At 36.0% G+C, this 24,134-nt stretch overlaps 2 protein-coding genes across 10 annotated transcripts in view; one reads left to right on the forward strand and one right to left on the reverse strand.

Annotated features, from left to right (window-relative positions):
- The window catches only part of KIAA0825 (KIAA0825 ortholog), a 234,884-nt gene extending 228,984 nt beyond the window's left edge, over positions 1 to 5,900 (reverse strand). Inside the window, exon 1 of the mRNA XM_064736407.1 lies at positions 5,813 to 5,900. The gene's annotated coding sequence lies outside the window, so the exon portion shown is untranslated. The remainder of the gene's footprint in view (positions 1 to 5,812) is intronic.
- SLF1 (SMC5-SMC6 complex localization factor 1) overlaps positions 5,269 to 24,134 on the forward strand; it is a 34,013-nt gene continuing 15,147 nt past the window's right edge. Inside the window, exons 1-11 of one of the 9 annotated variants that reach the window (XM_064736410.1) lie at positions 5,291 to 5,772; positions 6,509 to 6,625; positions 6,780 to 6,855; positions 9,094 to 9,337; positions 11,356 to 11,518; positions 13,851 to 13,982; positions 15,374 to 15,427; positions 18,944 to 19,102; positions 19,641 to 19,807; positions 21,023 to 21,160; positions 21,816 to 21,981. In XM_064736410.1, the coding sequence (XP_064592480.1) occupies positions 6,512 to 6,625; positions 6,780 to 6,855; positions 9,094 to 9,337; positions 11,356 to 11,518; positions 13,851 to 13,982; positions 15,374 to 15,427; positions 18,944 to 19,102; positions 19,641 to 19,807; positions 21,023 to 21,160; positions 21,816 to 21,981 (1,413 nt within the window). In that variant the 5' untranslated portion in view covers positions 5,291 to 5,772; positions 6,509 to 6,511. Of the gene's footprint in view, positions 5,773 to 5,919; positions 6,041 to 6,508; positions 6,707 to 6,779; positions 6,856 to 9,093; positions 9,338 to 11,355; positions 11,519 to 13,850; positions 13,983 to 15,373; positions 15,428 to 18,943; positions 19,103 to 19,640; positions 19,808 to 21,022; positions 21,161 to 21,815; positions 21,982 to 24,134 lie in introns of those variants that run through there. The other 8 variants (XM_064736412.1, XM_064736415.1, XM_064736413.1 and 5 more) reach the window with 8 other exon arrangements.

A 24,134-nucleotide genomic window follows, 5' to 3' on the forward strand; every position in this document is an offset into this window, starting at 1 on the left:
TACCACATTAGTCAGCATTTACCAGTTCCATCAGAAGATTAATGACACGTATGTCCAATATGCTACACATAAAATTTTCCTAATTGGTCTCTGCATTAATCCTCATTCTGCTCTTTTTCCATTTTGTTCCTTCTCCTGCCATACTGTCTTTACATGTATATGGAACAAGCATTGCACCACCAAAACATGGGAAGAGTTACCTGCAGATGGGCAAGCAAGATTTGCAAGATCTGCTGATAACAGGTTTTCCACCGTAAGGGACAAATAAACAGTTACAAAGAACCTCTATGATCCTCTGTTAACCACTCAAACTTCTACTCAGCCCTCGTGAGACACGTCCTGGAGCACTGGATCTAGCTCTGGGACTCCTGACATTACAAACGCATGGGCCTGCTTGATTAAGTCCAGAGGAAGGTGACAAAGATGATCACAGTGCCTCTGCTATGACAACAGGCTGAGAGAGTTGGGGCTGTTGAGAGTAGAGATCAGAATGCCCTGGAAAAACCTTATCATAGTCTTCCAATACTTAAAAGGGAGCTTGGAGTGGGCTGAAACTAGATGACCTTTAAGGTTTTTTCTAATCCATCCCATTCTATGAATTTCACATTAAGTGGCAAGTCCATGTCTGATACCTATATGTTGCAATCTTATATTCCAGTTACATATTAATAAGAAAACAGAATTGTAACATTCTGGTAGGTATTTTGAATCTTTCTTGCTCTTGTTGCACCTTCATTATCTACCCTATAATAACTAATGCCATGCTTTCTCCTAACTTTTCTTCAGTATTTTTGTCTTTCCATCCACAATCAGCTCTACCTTTTCCCTCTATACTGATCTCAAGTACAGCGAACTGCAGAGAAGGTAGAAAGTGTACAAATAACACATTACCCCACTGACTGTATCTCATCTAACTTGATTTTCTAATGTCTTGATTTTCTAATGTTTATCTGGATTCTGAACATGCTGTTGGCAGTTGCCTAGCCAGAAATTAAACTGAGGGGAGAGATGTGTTATTGCAGAGGATAAACCATTCTGGACTATTCATAGTATATACAGATTGTACTCAACATTCAGTTATCAGCAAAAATTTACAATATCTTCTAGCATTACCTATATTTACCATTTTAAATGCAGTTACTTAGAGAAGAACAAAATACCAAAAGACAAACTAAATGCATTTCACAGCCCAAAACACAAATAATCAGCAAACACAATGTCAATCAACTTATGGGCATTCTCAAAAAACAAAGAGAAAAAGAAGATGATGAAAGGATTTTGATGAATGAAAAATTGCTGATCACATCAGAATGGATCACCTGTGTAGGAAAAAATATTATTAGAAGGCCACCAGAGAAACTATGTCACTTAAGTATTCCAGGCAGGTATATAGCACATTTAGGACAGGGCAGAAGAGCAATAATATGATTAAGAAGGTCTAAGAAGCAGTGATAGATTAACTCATGTCACACAATGAAAAGAAACTTGGACTTTATGTGGTAGGACAGTTAAGTATTAAACACAAAATAAATCCATTTCATAGCTATATTTTAAAAGAAACAAACAACCAAAACCTTAGTCCAAGTCTCTCCAAGTGAGAGACTGAAAGTACGCTAAAAAAACACAGTTCACTAATTCATTACTGACTTAACTAATTAACATAAACTCATGTAGAGAAGAGTTACAGAACAAGCTGTTGAACACTGTTCTGTGCTCCCTATGATTGTCCACTGATTCACTGACATACATTAACAGAAAGTGAGCTGGCAGAAAGGCAGATGAATGCAAGGAGATGAGAAGATCGGCAGAGCTCATAATAGTCATAAAAATAAATGTTCTTTGGAACAAAAATGGCTACATGAAAGAAACACAAAAGATATGTCCTGAGAAGAACATGAAGATGTTTTTAAAAATAAGTATTAAGTTATGATAACAGAGAGTTTATATTATCAGTACAGCTTGAGGAAAAGCAGGAACTTTCACAAATTCTTGTTGTGCCTTTCCTGTATCCATTAGCTCATAAGAGAAACTACGGGTATTTTTATAGAAAGGTGATTACTACTAAGAAGCTCCCGTAGCTTCTGTGGATTTATATTGTATTATTTCTAATCCCTGTAATCCCTTATCACTACAGAAGAAAATTTAAATTCTTTCAGTTTCAAGAAGCCAGAGACAATGTTTCGTACTGAAGAAAAAAATGGATTTTAAATGGCACAAAGTTAGATTTTTATCCACATGAAGGCAGTGTGGAGACACTTCATTCTGCTTAAGATTTTATGACTGGTTTTTCAGTGTAGTTTCACGATTGTTTATTTTAGAAAGCTGTGATTACTAAATGTTTGCCTATTCCATTGCAAGTTTCATTTTAAAAGTACACATATTATGTTTAGACAAAGAAAAAATCTCCAATGAATAATTTTCCTTAATAAGTCAACTGATAATCTGTTTGCATGATGGCAAGTATTTTAAGCACATACTACAAAACATATTCCACTAATAAAAAAATCAGTCAGATTATACTTCACAATGGAAAGATGCTTTTGCGTGGACTTGATCACTCTCAAAATGTGCAAGTAATTACATAAGGAATTCACACACAGGAAGTCAAAAAGCTTATGTGGGACAAATAGTACACATGAAAAAAGATCAAACAAAAAAAAAGAAACCCTAACTTGCAAAGTAAAGGACAAAGTGGCAGAGGCTTTGAGAAACAGACTGAGATTTACAGACAAGGATCAACAGTGATAACATAGAAAGCAGCAGCACCAATAAGGCCTGAAGAAAGATAACCATGTGAAGTAAAATAGCTATTACTGGGAAATGCAAGAAGTGAAATTTCAAGGCAAAAGACGTAATGGTAATATGAATATGATACAACATTAAGGAAATAAAAATTTTAAGGCAGAAAGCCTGAACAGTGTAACGAAAGTGAAATATCTTTTTTTCTCTCTAGGTATAAAATTAAAAAAGGAGGTCTGAAGGAGATGGACACTTGATACACTGTAAATAAAATCTTCCTGTGATAGTAGGACAGGAATATTTATTTTTCTGATCTTGCTTTCTTAACGAACTGGACATGAGAGTTGTACAGCCATTCTTGATCATCCTTAAAATGTAATTAGAAGGTTTATAAGTCAAATACCATGTGTGTAGTACAGAAAATTGCTTCCTAAATTTTATAGAACATGTTACAGGTACTGTAGAGCAAAATGTGTAAAAGTAGATACTATCTAAAACCCAGAGACAAGCTGCTAAAACATAATTTATAATACTGAGCGACTGAATTGTATACTTGACAAGTACATTAAAGAAAACTAGAGGGACTTAAAAATACATCAGTTAAAAAGCCTGCTCCCTATGAGACCTATGAGACATAAGGGACACTTAGCTACCTTATTGACATCACAACAAGGAAGGAAAGGAAGAAAATATTTTAGACTTTTAATGAACCAAATAATTGAATCAGGCAGTAAGTGAATTCCAAATTTAGCAGTCATCACTGAAATAATGGTTTAAAAACTTAATTCCTTAAAGCTCCATTTTGGTAACAAATTGCATTTTTGGTAAAATTTTGAAGAAAAAATAGATGTGAAATATTTGAGAGCTCAGTTATTTTGATTAGACGTTATTTTATGTGCCACAGACATGGGGAAAAAAAAGTTAATTCTTAAAGGTAAGAAATGGTCATCATATAAGTATGAATGATTGAATCAAGAATATCCTGAGTTGGAAGGGACCACAATCATCATGAAAGTAAAACTCCTGGGCCTGCACATGACACCCCAAGAGTCACACCATGTGCCTGAGAGCGTTGCCAAGCACTTGTTGAATTCTGCAGGCCTGGGACTGTGACCACTTTCCTGGGAAGTCTGTTCCAGTGCACAATCACCCTCTGGATGAAGAACATGAATCTAACCTAAGTCTTCCCTGACAGAGCTTCACAGCTTTGCTCACTAGGAGTTAGTTTAGACTATCTTATGCTGAAGACTTCTCCAGCCTGTTAAGAATCCCGTGACATAAAACTGCTGTTAGTTATCAGTCAAGTAATGAATAGTAGCCAGTCCTAGTTAGTAAGAATGAAACTGTTTAAAATAAAGTAAAGGTTTACAAGAATTAAAATCAATACAATCCTGACAGTCCTTTACAGTCCTGATAAATCAACAGTAAAAGTATAAAGGTGCAACAGGTACAAAATAGAAATCTTCATTGTCAATAGACAAGTGGAAGCAATAACTGTAGTCCGAACATTAACTCTAAATATTTAAGATTTTTTTCACTGTCATTTTTGCAGAAAGAGTAGTGACAAGGATTGTTGATGGTAACTTCTTCATGCAAAAAAATAACTGCAATGCTAAGAAAACAAGAGATAGGAAAAGCTTCAGTAAACATTAAGGGTACCAGAATACTTTTTAAACAGCAAGACAAGAGATATCTGTGGCCCGGAAGAATTGTTTTTCTGTTTTGATATTCTGGGAAACTCAGATTTAAACCAAGTGTCCAATCTGCTGCCAAATTTTACATGTCTGCATCTACGTGATTTTGGTTTTTGAGAGATACTTATGTTTTATAGCTGTGGTGAGCTCAAAGCATTGCTTCGATTGATCTAAGCTGCAGTGACAAAAACTCACCACTTGTGAGTTTTCTGGTACACATCTCAATTTACAGGTCTTAAATATGAAAGAGTATCTGAAATACCTCAGTGAGTACAGGGTGACTTGACCACAACTCAGTTCTCTAAAGAGGTATTTCAACCATCTTTTTTAATCTTTTTTCTTGAACGCATGTATTCTACTCTCAAACTGTAGAAAAAACGAATAAAAGTGTTCTACAAAGCTACCTCTATTTGCCAGGAAGCATCAACAGAGTTCTTGTGCAGTATCAGTTCAGTTCATTGCATGAGAGAGAAATAGTCAAAAGTCATCTCTCAAATACATAAGGGACCAAAATAAGGAGTGGGATACCGAAAAAAAGTTTTATGAACAGCAAATCTTGGCATTTCTACATTTCTGAATTCTACACTGAGTGCCTGAGGTACAAGATGAATATTATTTTGATCTCTTTGTATTGTTTTGTAACTGAAAAAAAATCAAGCCTTGACTCTCGTAACCAAAACGTTGCACCAATCTGATCAGGGGGGCAGGAATGCTTTCCCTTCATGAACATGGCAGAAAACCCTTCCCAAAAATATGTGCCTTCATTATCTGGCTGTGGCACTACCTTCTTACCTGCCCATGCGGCTTTGAAACGTTTCTACGAGACGTTTAAGAAAATGGCTCTGAGGGTCAGAAATCTCTGATCCCTCTCCTCATTCTTACAGCCAACCTGTTCCAGAGGCAACACACTTCAGCTTGCGTACAGACCGACACACCCCCCTGCCAGACCGCCTCCCACAATTTCAGTTCCGCCGAGCACAGCCACGCCGATTTCCAGGCTCCCGGAGAAGTCAGCGCGTTTCCCAGCTGGCCCTCCGCCCCCGACCCCGGCCCGCCTCCCTGCGCCTGGCAGGGCCCCCTCCTCTCCGTCGGACGGAGCACCGCCCCTTCCCGCTCCGCGCTGCAGCCAGGCCTGGAGCGCCACGCCACCGGGACCGCCTCAGACGGATTTCGGCGCCGCCTTCCCATTAGCGCCTCAGAGCCCGAGGAGCTCGGGGGCTGCGCAGCGCCCTGCCGTGCCGCACGGGAGAGAAGGCGGCCGCGGGCAACGCCGCTGCTCCGCGGGCGGCCGCAGCGGAGCCCGGCCCTCTCCCGCTCGGCGCCAAGGCCCGGCCGTACGGTAAGCTGAGGGGAAGGGCAGCCCTAGCGGGGCCACTTACCCGGCCGGGATCCCCCCGCGGCTCCGCGCCGGCGGCCCCGGCGACCGCGGAGCGTCAGTAACAACGTCCCGGAACGGCCGCTCCGCCACATCCGGGGGCGGGGCGTGGGAAGGCGGGAACCTGCCGGGCTGCGGCGCCTGGCGGGCACCGAGACGGACTGGACCGAACCGAACCGAACCGACCCGAGGCAGCGTCAGCGCCGGTACATTGCCCGCTCCCGTAGCTTCCGTACGTGAGCGCTGCAGGGCTCCCTGCCGCAGCCAGGGCCCCTCGCTCGTCACCTCCGGAGCCGGACCGCGGCCGGCCTGCCGCTCCTCGGCGGCGTGTGCCTGTGGCGGCGGGGGGGTTCTTTCACCCGCGGGGCGATGGGAGGCTGCACCGCACTGCCGACAGCGGAGCAGGGGTTCCAAGGCCTGAACTTCTGGGCATTTGGGTGCAGATCCAAGATACCGGACTTGGCGGGCTCGGCCCACTGCAGGCTGCAGTTTCGGGTTCGTTCTCAGGCTGCTCCGGTACCGCCTGTCAGGTGTCTTTGCTGTGGCAGGCAGTGAGAGCTTAAAATGTGGGGTACCAGCATTCATTCCTTTTGATGTGTTTTCCTATTTTATTGGAAAAGAAGTGCTAGTCAGGCCTTGCAAGCAACTTCCCATGGTGTGTATTTTGTGTGTTAATGTTTCCTTTTCATTCTTCTTTCAGCAGATGGCAAGTTACAGCCAGAAAAGGATAATACAAATAACTGGATTTAAAAAACAAGAGAAGAAGACACTGCTCAAATGCCTGTCCAAGCTGAACTGTGCTTTTGTAGAGAGTAAGGTATTGTTCATTACAATACAGCAAAGAGAATTAGAAGTGGAAGTAAAAATGCAAGTCTTAGAAGAAAGGACTGTGCAATAGGTTAGTTATGTATAAATAGACAAAGAATTTTAAAGTTTCCAGTGATACAAAGTGTGTTGTTTTGTTTTGGTAGAAATACAGAAATTGTACACATCTTATAGCAAAAAAGCTGTGCAAGAGTGAAAAGGTCTTAGCTGCCTGCGCTGCTGGTGAGTAAACGATTTGCTGTTTAATTTCATAGCATCACAGCTTAAGTCTGGAAAGAGCCCTTAAAAGGGTTTTAGTTACCTCTTTTAATTTTGTATATGAACTGTCTTACAAACCTTCATTCTTCTTGTTCCATTAACCTTGATTTTTAACATAGTATTATGTTTAAGTTACGATGAAGTCCACTTTTTTGTTTTGATTTTTTTCCCTAAATGATATGCCTGCTATTTCCCATTGTTGGATCTGCATCTGTTCCCAAACAGAACACTTTGTTATATGTTAGGTAATAAAGTCATGCTCAAATTATTTGGATGCTTAAAAGAGGGCAGAGGGAGTATGAACCTGTAGTCAGCTTGGATTTTTGACGATAAATGTACATGGAACATTCACTGGCAAAGGTCACTGTAAGTTCCTGCTTATGCAGCAAAAGAAAATTCCAGGCTGTTGCCATTCTGACAGAAGCTACTGGTCTTTCCTCTTTAACTAGGGTCTGGTGCTCAAATCCCATGCATTAGCAACTAAAATGGTTTTAGAAGGAAAATGCTGTATTTTAAGATTTCTTTATAGACTGATCACCTGTCAGAATCCTTAATGCAGTTTGAGTATCTTGTAGTTATGAGATATCACAATACCATTTTTAAGCATGATATTTATTTTCCCTGTATCATATTACTCTAAAGTGTTAAAGCAGTTGTTAGGATGGATAATCTTAAATTAAGAGATAATAGAAAAATAACTAAACATACATTTGGGTTTAAAGATATATTTAAATTCCTTGATTTCCATATTTATATACATGTATGTATTTTTCTTTGTACTAAAATAAAATTCTGATTGCAATCTTACCTAAAATTAAATAGACCAAAAGTTTCCAAGAGGGGAAAAAATATTAAAATGCATCTAAGTTTCTGGCACAGCACTTCATTTTAGCAATTTTAAACCTCTGAGTTAATGTTTTCTTACTTTTTGAAGTTTAAATTTTGAAGATATTTTCTTGAACAGAGTGGAAACGGTACATCTAGTGTCCTCATGGTGATGCAAAACTCTGTCATGCTTTGATAGGTGCAAATCTTTTCCAAGACCATCTAATACTTCTTAATCCAGAAGAGGTGCTAATTTTGCATAGTCATTGCTCTTACTCGTGCTGGCAGAGACAGTGTATTCATTCCTACTGTGTTGTTTTCCAGGTAGTGAAGAAAGATCATGTTTAAACACATTTGGAATTCCATAGAGTTCACCAGAAATACTGTCAAGGATACCACTTGTCATGTGCTTTCTACCTGACAGAAGTTTTGGATGGAAACTTTGCATGAAAGTGGTTTTAACATCCAGCTCATGCACAGCATACCTTTTCCAGTCATAAATCCACTGGTACCTATACTAGGTTTTGTAGAAGTGCCATCTGTGCTCCTGCACTGAGACATTTTGTCAGTTAACCCTGCTGTTCTGTGAAACCAATTAGGTTCACACAATTCAAGTCAATTTCCCTTACAGTGTCTTCTGTAGGTAGTGTTTCAATACAGGAGCAGGGTACTAACCAGTGCTCTTGACCTGAACCTGTAAGAAGAGAGAGAGAGACACAGAAAAGGGGAAGATCATTACATGCTATATCAAAAGCATACATGTGGAAGATGAAAGAGAAGAGGCGGAGGAGGTGGAGCCAAGGGATGAGAGAAAAGGATGTGAAAAGAAGAAAGGGGAAAGAAAAAAGTCTAAAACTGTTTCCCCCGAATATTGATATTCACTACACTAGCAGTGCAAGTAATATTAAGAATATATAAGAGAAAGAACTTACATGTTAAATGTCTAGTTCCTTTAAATCGTAGGTAGTAAAATATTTCTTCATTTTAGTACATTTGTAGAAGTGTCAAATGATATTAAAAATAAAGGACTTACCAAGGTTCTGTGAAAGTCCTAAGAACAAAATCTGAGAAGCTGAGAAAATTTATTTGATGTTTTTGAAGAGATAAAAAAGTATTTTTTCATCTAGGAAGGATAAAAAGACACTTAATGATTAAAAGAAAACAAAGCGATCATTTTCAGTGGCATTGTGAGATTTTTGATTCTGGAGTCTGAAGTGGAGGACTCTTGTAATGGGAAGAAGTTTTTTAAATGGTCCTTATAATTTCATCTTTTATTTGCACAAGAAATGTTTAAGTTAATTTTATATTAATTCTTCAGTTGATTGCCATTTGTCTCCACAAAAAATCTTTTGTGGTTGACAGTTCATTTCTTTTTAGGAAAGTGGGTACTAACTAAGGAGTACATAATTAATAGTGCTGAAAGTGGCAGATGGCTTGATGAAACAACGTACGAATGGGGATATGAAATTGAAAGAGACACCCATTATTCACCTCAAATGCAATCTGCACCTAAAAGATGGCGTGAAGAACTGACAAACTCTAGTGCTCCAGGGGCCTTCCACAGATGGAAAGTTGTCCTCCTTGTTAAGAGAGGTGATAAACGAATGGCATGTATTGAAAGGTAGGAGTTCCATCCCAGTTAATTTGGTCCATAACAACCTCCAGCTATCCAAACTCTGAATTACTTTCATTATTATATTTCCGTACTTGTATAATGACTTTAAATCTGTAACATCACTGCTTTTCTTGCCTTCTTTTAATATAGTGTTAAAAATAACATGCATACGTTTTTTATAAAGTAAGCTGCTAACAGAAACTTCCTTCATGAGGCAAGATACACAGATTTACAGGTTTTATTTTGTGTGTGTGTGTTATATTCAAATAGTAGCTGGAACTGTATACTTTATTTCACTTGACTAGATGACCCGACTGTCTCATGGATCTGGGCACCACTGCTACTGACCTGATGAGTGTTTGTGTCACATTTATGTAATAGATTCTTCTAGTTCTGAAGATGTAATTTGTTCTAAGATTATTCAGAAATATGATAAATACAGATAGTTTAGAAAGTGAGTGTAGAGAAGTAGAAAAGGAAAGAAGGAAAAAAAGAAAGATAAGGAAAGCCAAAGTGCAAGAATGCTGAGAACAAATGTTTCTTTTCCATACTCTTCCTACATATTTGGTTTCATTACTTTAAATTCTACACCTGAATTTAAATCAGTGCATGTTTAAGTCCTGTTTGTGTCTGGTACAGTAAAAGGAGCATCTGATAGTTTCAGAGCTTTCCATTCATTCAGATGCTGTCCAGCTTCCTATTGATATCCCAGTTAGTTAGGACTGCTCAGGTTTGGGTGTACCACCAATCCACAGTCAAGAAGGGAATTGCAGTTTGTTGGATCATAGTACCGGGTTATATGCTATGTCACAGACTATCTGTCTGTCTGTACTTCATAAATACAAAGTGAGGGGTAGTTGAAGTTGTTATCTTCTGATTTTGCCAACTGAAAATATTTTAAGTATGCTGTTTTTCGGCTGAGTGGGAGGATTTACCATGTCCTGCTACACTTGTGAAAATGCTGATTCTTTTTCCATAAAAACTGCTTATGTAGGTGTTCCTGATAACACTGTTGAAATGATGTCTTGCACAATGATGTCTGTTTCTATTTCTCGCAATAGAAACAACCTTTAACAGGAACAACATCAGTAAGAGAAGTGAAATATGTTGTTTTACACACTGTTTCCCATGCACTCAATTTGTAGTCAGTCATAAAACAGTGATATGTAGATATTTTTTGGCTTCAGCAGGTACTGCTTTCAGTCATAAAGGACACTATAGCTTTGGGGAAAGTCTGGGTTTTTTCTAGTATGTAACAATACTGTGCCTTTTATCCCCTTTCTATGCTCTTCCTGCCTTTAGTGCCTAGCTGTTGGATGGGTAAGTGTGTAAGACCAGCACCCTTTTCTTTTTATGTATCTGGATTATGAAAAATAAAACCTATATCCAGAATGTCATTAAATCTTATTTTTCCATCTTTTCTTTTGTCTGGCATTTTTTCTAAGAAATAGGAGCTTGTAGCTTAACAGGTCTGGAAATTGTCCCTGGGGAAACTGTTACACATGATGGTGCCCCAAAGACGAGCACATCTCTTTTCTGTATGTGATACTTTCATGATACTGGACAGCACTAATGCTGCAAATGTGTATTTCTGTTACAAAAATATCATAGTACATTTCAGAAAAGCAGTCTGCCATTTTTTGTTAACTGCTTAATTTATAGGAAAACTTAACCAAAAGATCATTATTTTGGGATAGATAATGCAGTAGATTATAGTTGCTGTCATTGCATTTGATACTTGGATAGGTACAGAGGTGAAACTATCTATTACATATATTGGAGGTGTACATTTATTTGAATAACTAGTGTTAAATTTTGAAGAGACTATTTTGTTAAGTGTGTTCTTTAATTTTCCAAAGACTATTAGGTGCCCTTTTATCTTCCTAATGAAGTTTGTGCTGTGCCATACATCTAGAAGCCTTATTCAGTTGCACTTGCATGCCTGTATTTTGTGAATGTTATTGTAGCTTTAGGCAGTGTTAATATAATATAGTAAATACATCTTTCTGAATATGTTTATTTAGAGTTCTTAAAGCTGGAAAGGCAACCATATGTTCATGTGAAAATGCAGAGCACAATATAACTCATGTATTCATCGGTGGTAAAATTTCTCCTTTACAAAATAAAAAGTGTCTCTCAGAAGCTCAGCATTACCCTTTGCAATATATAGGACATTACCTTTTTCAAGTAAGTAAACTAATTTATTGATTACTTTAAATAATGCAGTGTCAATAATGGAGGGGAATATAATCAGCCAGAGTGTTTTATGATTCGATTAAAGTTAAGACAACTTTCTGCTTCTGGGACCATGTATCCAAAAGAGAGAAAGGCTCATGAATATATACAAATACCTGAAGAGAGGATGCATAGTAGACAGGTAGGTGGTTGTCTGTGGTGCCCAGTTACAGGAAATTGAGTACAAATGTAAAGTCAGGAACCACTTGGGTTTTCTTGCTGTGAGGCTGATGGAACACTGTACCAGGTTGTCTGAAGAGGCTGCAGAGTCTTCAGGTGCCATATGGACATGGTCCTGTGCTAGTGCAGAATTCACTAGAACCAGAATTTTGTTTTACTGTTTCCCTTAAGAGAGATGCCCCATGTTTCATACTTGTTTGCTTACCAGATGCACTGCCCAGAAGTTATTAGTGTTTTGGTCTGTAACTATTCAAAGGCTTCAGAATATTCATTTAGTTCTCAGACTCTGGGGTACTTGACGTGTTATTCGTTAGATTGTTCCAACTTCATAAATTTATAGTCATGCTATCTGACTGCTGCTTCTAGCAAATATAAATCTTAGTCCTCCCCTAAACATCCATGTATGTGTCTAGATGATGGATTTAGCAAAATAACATTGTATTCTTTCCAGGGCAACTGAAACTCCACTGATGTTCAGAGTATTTTTGGTGTGATTTTTTTTTTTAATTAAGTCTTTTCTTCATGTTTATATTTCAGTATCTGTTCTTATTATCTTAACCTTGTAAGTCTACTGTTAAAATACTGTGTGAGATTGTCATTGGTTATATGATGTTATAAGGCATCAAATTCATTGATTCAGGGTATTAAAACACATGCATGATTTTTTTTAGGAAGCTAGTTCTCATAATTAAACAGTGAATTTAAAAGCTTTTTTGGATGCATGCTGGAGTTTCTAATTTTTTTACCAAGATTGTACTATAAATTTTTTGAATATAAGTGTTTTAATGAGTGTGTTGAAACTAACATGCATGAAGGGCCATAAGAAGTGAAGCCTAGTTAATGCATCAGAGTTCAGTTATCCATGCTCATCAAAAGCTATTTGGAAGTCTCTTCTAGTTACAAAAAAACTTCATTCTCTTTTGAAATGCGCAAGAAGTTCTTGTTCTCAATATTTGTTTAGAGATATGTTATGCATGTGCCAAATATGTTTGTATTGAACTATACATTTAAGGGAAAATCTGAAAATAGGATGAGGCATGTAACTTTTGAACCTTTTCCTTAAAAACATGGAATTATAAACTTATTGCACCTTATCATTGCATGCACTACTGTGTTTTTTCTTTACTGTTATGTCCCAGACTCAATTCACCCATCAGATTGAAGTGTTTGAATTATTAGGCAAGTTACACCAAACCTTCCACACCTGCTCACAATGAGAAATGGCCAAGGCTATACTTCACTTGTGTCTATCTCATGATTCTTAACTCATCACACTGCAGGAGGAGGAGTCTGGTTTTGTTTATTTACCTTAAACAAACATGGTGTTTTATGCTTAACCTGTGTATCTTTGATGAAAAGCATGCATTGAAACTCTTATTGAAATGTATGTTCTCAACTCATTCAGTAAATTCAAAATATTTTGTATAGTTATTTTTTTCAAGCAAAAGTTATTTGTGGTGTTACTGAGAGTAAGCAGTTGAGAGAAATTTGAGAAATGCTTCTTCATTCCCTGTGCTGAAGAAGTGGCTGAAAATGATAGGTGGACTCAAGAGAATTAATTACTATACTAACAGACTAAAATATCAAAGAAAAAAAAGACAGTAAAACATTTTAATTTACTAATTTTACATTTTAAATTTACATTTAAAATTACTAATTTGTTTCATGTTTATAGGCAAGAACTGAAAGGATTTCATTGTAGTGGTCTATTATATGAAAAGACAAATTTAAGAAGTGCCTTATAAAATCTTTACGATGTTTTGAACCAGTTGAAAATGTGTGAGCTCTGGTTTTAGTTTTTGAAAAGTTCTGAGAAAGAATCTGTTATGGAGAAATAGTCCTTGTTTCAGCCACAGAGATTGTGACTTTACCTGAAGTCAGGTAGGAAAAATAAATATGGGGAAACTCACCTTGATAATTCCTGTGCTGTAACTTCGTACAACAACAGTGGTTTGTTTCCAAACCAGCAGCTCTTTATTTGACATATGATATGATGACATAAACATACAAAGGCACATACAGTTTGCAGTACAATATATAGAAGCACATAAAAGTTGGTTAGACCATTATCTTTGAAATAAACTATTATTTTTTTGCTCTGCAGAATAAAATACAAAATCCCAGAGATACAGAGATGAACCGTTTCCTGGCTGCACAAGAAACAGACCAAGTCTTGCCTAAAATGCAACTTGGTGAAATGAAAAATGTTATTATAAAACATATGTATTTTACTGTGGTAAGTAACAGTTGATAGTTTGTTATAGCATTATATATTTTATATACATAGAATTTTATATTTTTTATATTGCAGGAATTATATTAAAAACCTCTATCTTTCATTATAGTATTGAGCTAATAAAGTAGATACTTGACATAACTTTTAACAGGCCTTTTAACCTGCAGTATTTAATAATCCCATATTTACTACATCTACCAGTAGTTAAAATAAAACTTAGTCATGGCAATTCATTGGCATGGGTGTGTAGAAGACGTAGTTTACTGCTTAAAGCCTTGGTGTAATAGATGAGGTAAATAGTAGCAAATATTGTTGAACAAGTTATCTTTGAATTACAGTCTTTCTGTGATTTTCCTGTTATCTAGCTAACTTATACTAAAACACTTTTCAAAACATATTGTAGAGCCAGTGTTTTGTTGACTCACATGAATGTTTTTTATTACAAGTCAAAAGTGCAGCTAATGCTTTCCTGTGGTTTTCTCTTGTCACAGATCTAATCCTGATAAAATTGCTACATTAGTAGTTAACAGCTCTATTTGAAGTCAAGAGAAAGCAACTGAATACCTTGAGTTAGGATATATGATCTCTGTAAGCTACAGCAAATGCAGATGATGGTGTTGAAGTATATTTGTAGGAGCTTGTTTATATGAAGCACTGTAAGTTTAATAGTGGAAGAATTAAAAACTTAATGTCCTCAAAAAGTACACACAATGTTTAAACACAAGATTACAAATAGAAGACTCATGCTGGTTTAATCTGTGCATCATCATCGCATGCCGCATCTTTTATCAGTGACACTTTTTCAAGGCTATACCCCCCAGACATTTAAAAAATACATTTATTCTTTTCATGTATTTTACATACAGCAAATGCTCTGGTTCAAACTATTATATAACAGTGTGCCACTGGATTAACCCTTCAAAGACAGTCTCTCCTAAGAATATTTTAGTAACACGTTTTAGTAACATTGTAATACTATGCAATATCTAAATATAGCTGTAATAGTAATACATTTTTGCGCCTATGACCATATTTTTGCATGCAAGAGGAGTCCATATTTGGCATTTTGCCACAGAAAAACTGAAAATTTTTAGTTTATTAATGTCTAATCTAGGAACACTGTCCTTACAGAGCAACCACATAACAACAAAGGGACAAGAGAAGGGGAAAATGGGAAGGAAAATTTGGCTATATTTAATACCTTATAAGTCATTAGTCCAGTGTTTCATAATTCACCCATCCAAATGAAAAATCTAAAAAGACCAATCTAAATGTTAGGTTGTGCTTGAACTACATTTAACAGAAGTTGTCATTTGGGAAGTATCATACACTATTTATTGAATATATTGTCTGGTGTCCAGTGTGCAGCTTGACTTTATTCTGTTTTACAGACTATTAAGCATAGATTTATGCGAACAGACCAGCTGAACAAATGCAATCCAGAGGTAAGAATTATTAAAAATAGGGCATGTTATGCATATGGAATTTTATTACAAAGTTAGGAAAACATACTTTAAGCAAAACTAGTTATCAAAAATAGTTTTAGATTTTGGCTATCCTAAACTCTGATAAAGTTATTGTTGCATTAAAGAGAATAATTTGGTCTTGAATGTTGTTTGTCCCTGTGGTACTTTTAGTACAGTCTCTGTTATTACAAAGAAACTGCTTAATCCTGCTGGTTGAGAGAACCTTACTTATTAATTTTAGGAAGTCAAAAAGGAAAGATGTCCTAATGTGATTTAGAGCATCATAAATTACTCAAGCACTGTATTTATGCAGTAAAATAAAGAGAGAGTCCACAATTTTTAGCACTGCTTTTTCTAGTAGGGACAGATTTTAGCTAGAGGTTATCTCACTGTAAAAAGAAACAGTACTTGTTCTTTCAGCACATGCCTGATATTCCGTCATGAGAAATTCCAGAGTCAGCTGAAGCACAGATTGCAAGTAGAATGCTTTATGTTTTCCAGTCCTGTTTTCATAATCACTTTGACTTAATTCCTTTTTTTGTACTGTACTCTCTTTTTTATTTCCATTAAGCCAAATAAATGCTGTAAAACAGGTCAGCAATAGATTCTATTAAGTCTTTGTTATAAATACTTGAAGTAAATAAGTACTTTTAAAATTTTGCCTTGTCTATCTATAATACTAAGAATAAATCTATAAATAATGTTGAAACATTGCCTCTTTAGTACTCAAAAACTGTGTGGCCTTGAGCTACTAGTAGTGCATTTTATATGGTAACTTGTGTTGCTTAAAAGTTAAAAAGGGAAACACTTAAACTATGTGTTAGCTTCCTGTATTCCTTGGTAACTGAAGATCTGGTATCTTCATGAGCCATTCTTCGTAAATAGTTACTTGAAGCCAGTCTTTTTCTGATTTTTTTTCTATTGACAATAAAGAAGGAAGGAGAAAAAAATTATTCTGAAAACATGAGGAGTAAAATACTTTTGTCATGGTCCAACACCATCACTGATCTAAGTGCTATGTGTGTTTCTGTTCTGCAAAAGGTTTGCATTGAAATTTAATCTTAGTGTGTAGTTTATTGAATTAATTGGATAAAAAATTACCTCTCTTAAAACATCTAAGCTGAAATTGTTTTTCTGTACTCTTAAGAATAATATCATTTTTTGCTTGAAAATTTTAAGCCTAATACTTCTCTTACTGTTCTGTCACTCTTATTGCTTTATGGAATATCCACTGCTAGCCTTTATATACTGTGTGTCTTCTATCATAAGTATATTTATGACTTTTAGAAGCAGCTCCAGTAAACATTTCCAATAACACTAATGAAGTAAAATCAAACCTACAAACTAAATGAACATGTTAGATCTGCCTATTGTATTTTGTCATATCAATTTGCATCTGCTAGGAATGTTTAGCACAGCTAAGTGTTCTGTTCCATCATCATCCCAAAAATATTTTTTTCTCTTTTGTCAGTTGTCATATTTCATTTGTTTCTGCTCAAAATGCTAATGATTGCACCAGCAGTGCTTCGCAAGAAACTCTGATTCCTCATCAGAGTGCAAGCCAGTGAAGCTTGGACAGCTTATTGAGTATTAAGTCTCTTCAATAATAGGTCTCCTGATACTGACAAAAGTTTATTGCCTCAGTTTTGTACCATCCTTCTTTACCTCTTAGAAATGTGATGAACCAGTCTCTAGTTTCTCTTTGATTTGAATGCTATGCAAAATGTACCTCAGTCTTCCCAATACATCTTTATTTCAGTGTTTTTTCAAAATAATGCATCAATGATACTGTTTCTTCTAGTACAGAACTTTCAGTAAATAAAAGTTTCAGTCACAATATATGAAGCTGGATCCTAGTGTGATCACCAAGTGAAGGTCAGTGGTAACATGCTTGTACAACCCAAATACAGTCTTACATCCTAAATCCAGGTGTCCAAGTTGTTCTTCTTTAACTGTCATTAAACAGTTCACAATTGCTCTTTAGATGTGCTGTTTGCATGTAATTAACATTACAAAAGTATGAATGCAACCTTTATTTCCAAAGGAAATCTTAGTGGAGATTTTAATAGTTAATATATGAATGAGAAGATTGTGCGTCTGGTGTTTGCAACTCACATTTATTTCAAAGACTTGAATAAAAGAAAATTGTCTACATGAGCAGCTTTATTTATTGTTAATGTAACAATGGCTTACATTAGGAACCTGAGATACGAGCCATTTGCAAGACACAAAATATCTAATGCTAAAGTGGAGTTTATTCACTGAGATTTTAGCTGTGATTTAACCATGATTATAATTTCTTTCTGAAATTTTTTCATGTTTGAACAGAGCTCCTAGTGTTTTTTGTCTTATTACTGGAACATTTTTGGTAGCTATCTAATAACAGTATATTCTTTAGACTTCTAATCCACAACTGGACTCAAAATCTCTGTCAATTTAAAATATAAACTAATACTAAAACAATTAGTAAGATATTTAGATTGGATAGTAGGAAAATTTCTCCCTGCAAAGGGTTGTCCAGCTCTGGAAAAGTCTTCCCAGAGCAGTAATGGAGTCATCATCCCTGTAGGGATTTAGATGATGAGTACAAGTGGCACTTATGGACATGGTTAAGTGGTGGGCTTGGTAGTGCTGTTAATAGTTGGACTCAGTGTTCTTATAACAATTCTATCTGAACTGTTCTATTAATGCACATTAGGAGACAGGATTTTTGGCAGAGATCATAAAGTCTACAAGTTACCAGAGACTAAAGCAACAATAAATTTATGTAACTCTTTAATTCCCAACAGCCCAATCAGTCTGACCCAGCTTTTCTCAACTGTGCCTCTTATCTCAGAATTAGGAGAAATTTGAGTTTACTGAGCCTCAGGCTGTATGGTCAGACAAAAAAGCTGTATTTCAAAAGAGCAGTTACCTGGCAGAAGAAAGTCGTGCTTCACTCAGCAGTACAGTTGCAACTGGCTTGGGCATCAGCTTTGGCTTGAATCTGAACTAGAGGAAAGATGTAAATAGCAATGTACCTGAGACCTTCAGTAGCTCATTAGTGTCATTAATTCATGATCTTTGGAGAGCTGAAAGTACAGATAGAAACAGGGAAATTGCAGAGTGAATACAGCATCTCATGGAAGCTATTGCATCTGTCTGGGTTCTCTGAAAGCTGTTAGGAGTTTTGCTGTCATGAGTGGCAGAGTATAAGATGGAAGTCCTGTGCCATTAAGATATTCTTGACTGGAAGGACTCCTGCTTGGAAATGAGAGTCCCTTTCCCGCTGCCCTGGCAGGGATGTAAGGTGGTATAGAATAACCTCCATGTCTCAGTTGCATCCCCTGTGGCTACTGCAAGAATAAATTCTGTCCTATCAGGAACCAGGATATATAATACCAACTTTTTAGTTAGGGATATCCTGTGTTAGTTAACTTGGTTGGTTAAAAGGTTTTTTTAATGTAAGCTTTTTTTTTTTTTTTTTTTTTCCCCACAATGATATCTCATTTCTAGGTTAAAAGTCCTGTCTGGGCCAGGGGCACTTGGTCTATACTTCAAGGACTAGTGGAAGAGGACTTACTTCAGGATGTAGTCACAGAACTTGCTGCAGGCCAAATGTACAGTGCACCTCCTGTGCAACTTCTTCATCCTCTTCTAAAATATGTCCTATTGGTGAGAGATTAAGACTAAAGTAGTATTAAAAATAAAATAAATAAGTGGAAGTATTATGATCTTTGCTTCTGACATAGTGTTTAGAAGTTCTTAGTGATCCATTCACCCTTCTTTTTGTGCTCATCAATGTGTTTGTTTTTTTCAAATTAGTATTTATTTGCAAGCCAGATGAATGTAATGCTCTAAATATTCTGGAAGGCTTGGCCAGAAATATTTTTTGTTACTTTTAGAAACAGCACTATGCTGGTACGCTACGGATAGAGAGATCGATTGAGAACAAGGTTTGCTCTAAACAGTGGTGCATTCGACTAGCATATCACACTAGAGCAAGTTCTCCCTTTTCTCTTCCCTAATTTTTTTTAAATTTCACTGTGTATTTTTCTCCTTGGAGTTGTACATTAAATTGTATGTTATTTTAGTGATTAAATGTGGTCACTTGAGATTGTAAAGATTAAAGAGAATAAATTAACTGTTAGTGACTATAGATATAGATCTTTGGCTGGCCTGGAGCCAATATTATTTTCTCATTTTTTTACAGGGAAACACTGATACAATATTTTTTGCCAAACTTTGTCATGTTTTTTACCTTGCTCTTCATTGTGAACCTCCCTGGAAGTCCCCATCGATGTTGAAGTATTACTTAGATCTCCTTCAGTGTCCTATCTGTAAGAAAGGTACATGGTCCTTGATAGAGATACTTGTAAGGTAAGGAAGATTAATGAGGTACCAAATGCAATAGTTATGTTACTCCAAACCCAAAGACAGCAGAGGGGAGAGGGCATTCTATTGCAACGACGTGTCTTACACGTGTTGCACGTGTCTTACGACGTGTTTTACAACAGAACACATTACCAGTATGTGACAGTCTAGAATTGTAGCAGATTTGGTCATTTCACATTTCATTACAGGCAGATGAAATTTTTTGAAAGAAAAATAAGTACATTTTCTTAGCTTTACTAGTTTTTTAAAAATTATTTCTTACGCTCTTTACAGAGTATAGTAATCTGTATACTCTTGCTGCTGCTGTGTGTATACATATAAACATACACACACACATATATCTGCAGTTACAAAGCAAACTCAAGGCTTATCTTACCAAATGTGAAGTTTCGTGTTTGATTTTAAACATAACCTTTACCATCTTTTTCAAGATGTCTGATTTTATCTTGTCTACATCTAGAAAGACAAGTTTGGATAGTTAGTCTCTGCTTTATCATGAGAACTTACTTTTTGTAATTTGCATCAACAGAAATTAATTCTTCATTTGGAAAAGAAACTACAGCTCTTCTTGTGGCTATGATAAAACCTCACGTAATATTTAAATACTTTGATACAAGTATGATTACAGATGTGTGAATGTCTGTGATTATAAGCATATTTTGAAGAACATGAAAGAGAATTTGTCTTTTAGATGAAATATTTTGTCTTTTAGTACTTCCTGGAGAATGGGAATACCCAGGAGTTGTATACCTGGTTCTAGTACTCAAAATTCTGGACAAAAATTATGTTTGCATGTTACTTCAGAATTATCTGCATCATGTTTGACAATCTGTAGTCGTGTCAAGTAGTACATATGAACTATTACCTGAACAGAAGGATGTTACCATGTCTGCGAAATACTCCAAAATTATCTTGTATTTAAAGGATTTCAAATAAGTTATGTTTAATATAGTAATTGTACAATATCTCAAGTAGAAACAGAAAAATGAAATCCAGTGAAATTATTTTGTTTACTCTATAATACAAAATCTTCACCTGGAACACAGAAGCTCAGTCACAAACATGTTGTTGTCTGTTACTGGGGAGCAAACTATTTCCTAGTCAAAACAGACCAGATTCAAAACTGACTTTTTTGCCAATAGATTATCTGTTATTTCTGTCATACAAATAGAATTTTTCTTTTTTTTTTTTTTTTTTAAGGTCTTGCCTTTATTGTGAAACAGCTTGTCATACGGTCACAGTTTCAGGGACAGAAGATGAACTGAGGATGGTTCATAAAACATTATTGAAATTTTTCTTTGATTTAGTAAAAGGCGAAGTAGAGTTTCTGACAAAAAGGTGGGATTTATAGAATAATACATGCACTCATTTATTTATGGCAGCTTGTATCCTGATTTGTATATATCCTTGATAAGATACTGTTCTAGAAAGCAGTTTAGCAATTCTATTTATATTTCTCAATTCTTAGCTTGTTTAATTGTAAATTCATAGTTTTTTTTATAATCGTAGTTATAATAATAGTTTTAAGACATGTTTCTTTTTCCAGGTTGTTATTCCAGGACGCATTTAATTTTGCTCTTTAAGTGGTACTTCTAGATTTGCAGTACTTTGCTATTCATTCTTTAAGGTAGACAAGCAGCATTTTGAATATACTGATGTATATGTTTGATTTTTTTAAAAAATTCAATAACTATTATCTCTGTGTTATCTTAGGGAGACTATTACTTTTCTTTGGTTCATGAAGTATAAAAGAAGTCTAGGTTTTGCTTTGCCTTTCTATAGAAATGGTGGCCTTTACTTTATGTAAGTAGTGGCACATTATTAGAATTCCCCAGGTCTAATAATAATAGTAATAGTCATCATCATTGTACTTACACTGCATCAGAAATTGTATCTGGTCCTTCCACAGTTAAAAATTGCCAAATCTGTGTGGTAACTATAATAATCAAAGTGACATAAAGCTTTAGGTTTTTTTCACTTCGTTTTTTTTCAGTTTGGTTGAAGGAACGAATTCACAGCATCAACAAGCCTTGCCACAGACAGTTCTTCTGAAGACATTCTTTCTTGAAAGTGGAACCGCAGTGCTTTTTACCAAACACATAAATATTCTAGCAGATTGGGTCGTATTTTCCCATAGAGAATTAAATGGAAAAAATGATGTGAGTGTGAATTTTATACTTTAAAATAATGAAGACTGACATATATTTTTAAAGGCGTCCCTTTGTTCATTCTTTTGTGAGGAATTATATGTAAGTATAACAGCTGCTTGTTATAGCGGCCTTTTGTTGTGAAGCGTGCTGGTTTTTGCTCCACTAAAGAAATGAATTGATCCATAAGATTCTTATATAGATATGTAGAGAAGAAACGAGTCCTGAGTAGCTTGTTGGCTACATTCAGATGTTCACATGCCCTTACCAGCAGGTATTACTGTAGTTATTACAGACACCAGCTTGTTCTCTCAAACAATATGGTGTAGTGAAAGAAGTGATTATCTTATTTTACAGTGACAGGATTCAGGAAACGTTTGAAAGAGAAGCCTAACAAAACTAATACTTTTTTTTTTTGTTGTTTGCTAGGTATGCATTGTTTTATTGTAATAGAATGCCCTGGTTTTCTTTCTAAGTCTTTTAGTTTCATTTGGAATATTTCCTAGGACTTAGCATAAAAATGGAATTGAAGCAACTTAATTGCTATTCTGTGACCTGCTGACCAGCAGGACATTGACCTGAAAGATACTAAGTGTCCTCTATACCACCTATTTCTTTTCAGAAGCAAGAGGCCTTGTAAAACATCTTTGACTTCTAGATTCTCACATAAAATAAAACCTAACTGCTGTCTATGCATTCTCTTTTAAATTATTGTGAGAGCACAGAATAAATAGGTACTCCATTCACTTTTCCCATACAGTAACAGAACAATAGAAAATCAAGTATTTCAGGGAGAAAAAAGCACTTTCAGTATAATACCAAGTAGTTATTCATTATGCTATGAAAGCAAAAAGATTAAACATAATGAGAGCTTCAATCATCTTACCTATCCAGACCTCCTACCTTTTTTGAGGGCTATCAAAGCAAGACATTGTGAAACAGTGCTGCTTTTTATCCTCGGTCAAGATATTTAAAAAGTGCCTAAAATCAGGCTTCTATACCCATATTTATATTTAAGCAACCTATCTTTTCAAAGGTACTGAGCAGCAAGCAGGCTTACATGCAGTTGGTGTCAGTAGCCATTCTATTTCTTTGGAAAATGACATTGCTTTCATATTTTTCCTGGTTTTGAATCTGCAGTTTAAGTGGAGGTACCATTTAGTTTTTTCTGCTATGCCTTCCTTTTACAGGTTCCAGCACTGTAAACCATTCCTTTCTCATAAACCTTTGCATTGGCAGAATAATCACTTCTGTCAGACTGTACTACATATATGAAAAATAAGCTTAATCCCCACACACAACATAAACCACAGAGATCTGCCTCTTGTTTAGATTCTATTTGCTCTATATACATATATATCAGAATCGTTGTTTCAGCTCAAATCCTGGATGTCTGTTGCTTTCTTACTTTGATCTTACACACTGTAGTGTAAACTATCGTACACAGTTGAATTCTAGCCTTAAAAAGAAGCTTGTTGCCTCCTAATATTGGTAGTGTATTATGTTTTGTCTAACAGCTTTGTTCCTCATATTTATTTATTTATTGCTTTTTCTTTCCCATTGCATTTTTCACAAAAATAAATTCTAAACCAAAATACCATATTTTTACAATCCAACTCATTTGTCCTTTCATTCACTCTCAATCTTATTTATTTATATATATATATATATATATATATATATATAAAGCTTGATTTTTTTCTGTATTTTCAAACTAATTTTAAAATTCCATTACACAGTTTGAACTGTCTTTCAGAAAATCAGAAGAGTGAAACCTCCCTAGCTGTGCAGACAGAACTGTGGTTTTTCCTTCCTTTTTCTGTAATTTCATAGATACATAAATAAATACACAGTATTTCCATGTCATTAGAGGTAGCATGCGGGGTGCAAAATTGTCCTTCAGTTTGAGGGTGTGAGTCATTGTTACCAGTTTTGTTTCATAAAAACTGTTTGTTTAAGAGGTAACACCTAGACAAGAGGCATGTAGGGCCATTCAGAAAGCTAAATGAAAGAAATTATTTTGGATATTGTTACTCTCTGCATGTGGTTTGTAGCACATTTCAAAGGGATGATGGACCATATTTTTCAGTGCACCTAAGTGTGTTAGCTTGTGGGAAGAAACAAACATCCATGTTTTGATATACCAAACTTCTGTACAGGTTTTC

Source organism: Zonotrichia leucophrys, chromosome Z (genome assembly GCF_028769735.1).
Source record: "Zonotrichia leucophrys gambelii isolate GWCS_2022_RI chromosome Z, RI_Zleu_2.0, whole genome shotgun sequence".
Taxonomy (NCBI): Eukaryota; Metazoa; Chordata; class Aves; order Passeriformes; family Passerellidae; genus Zonotrichia; species Zonotrichia leucophrys.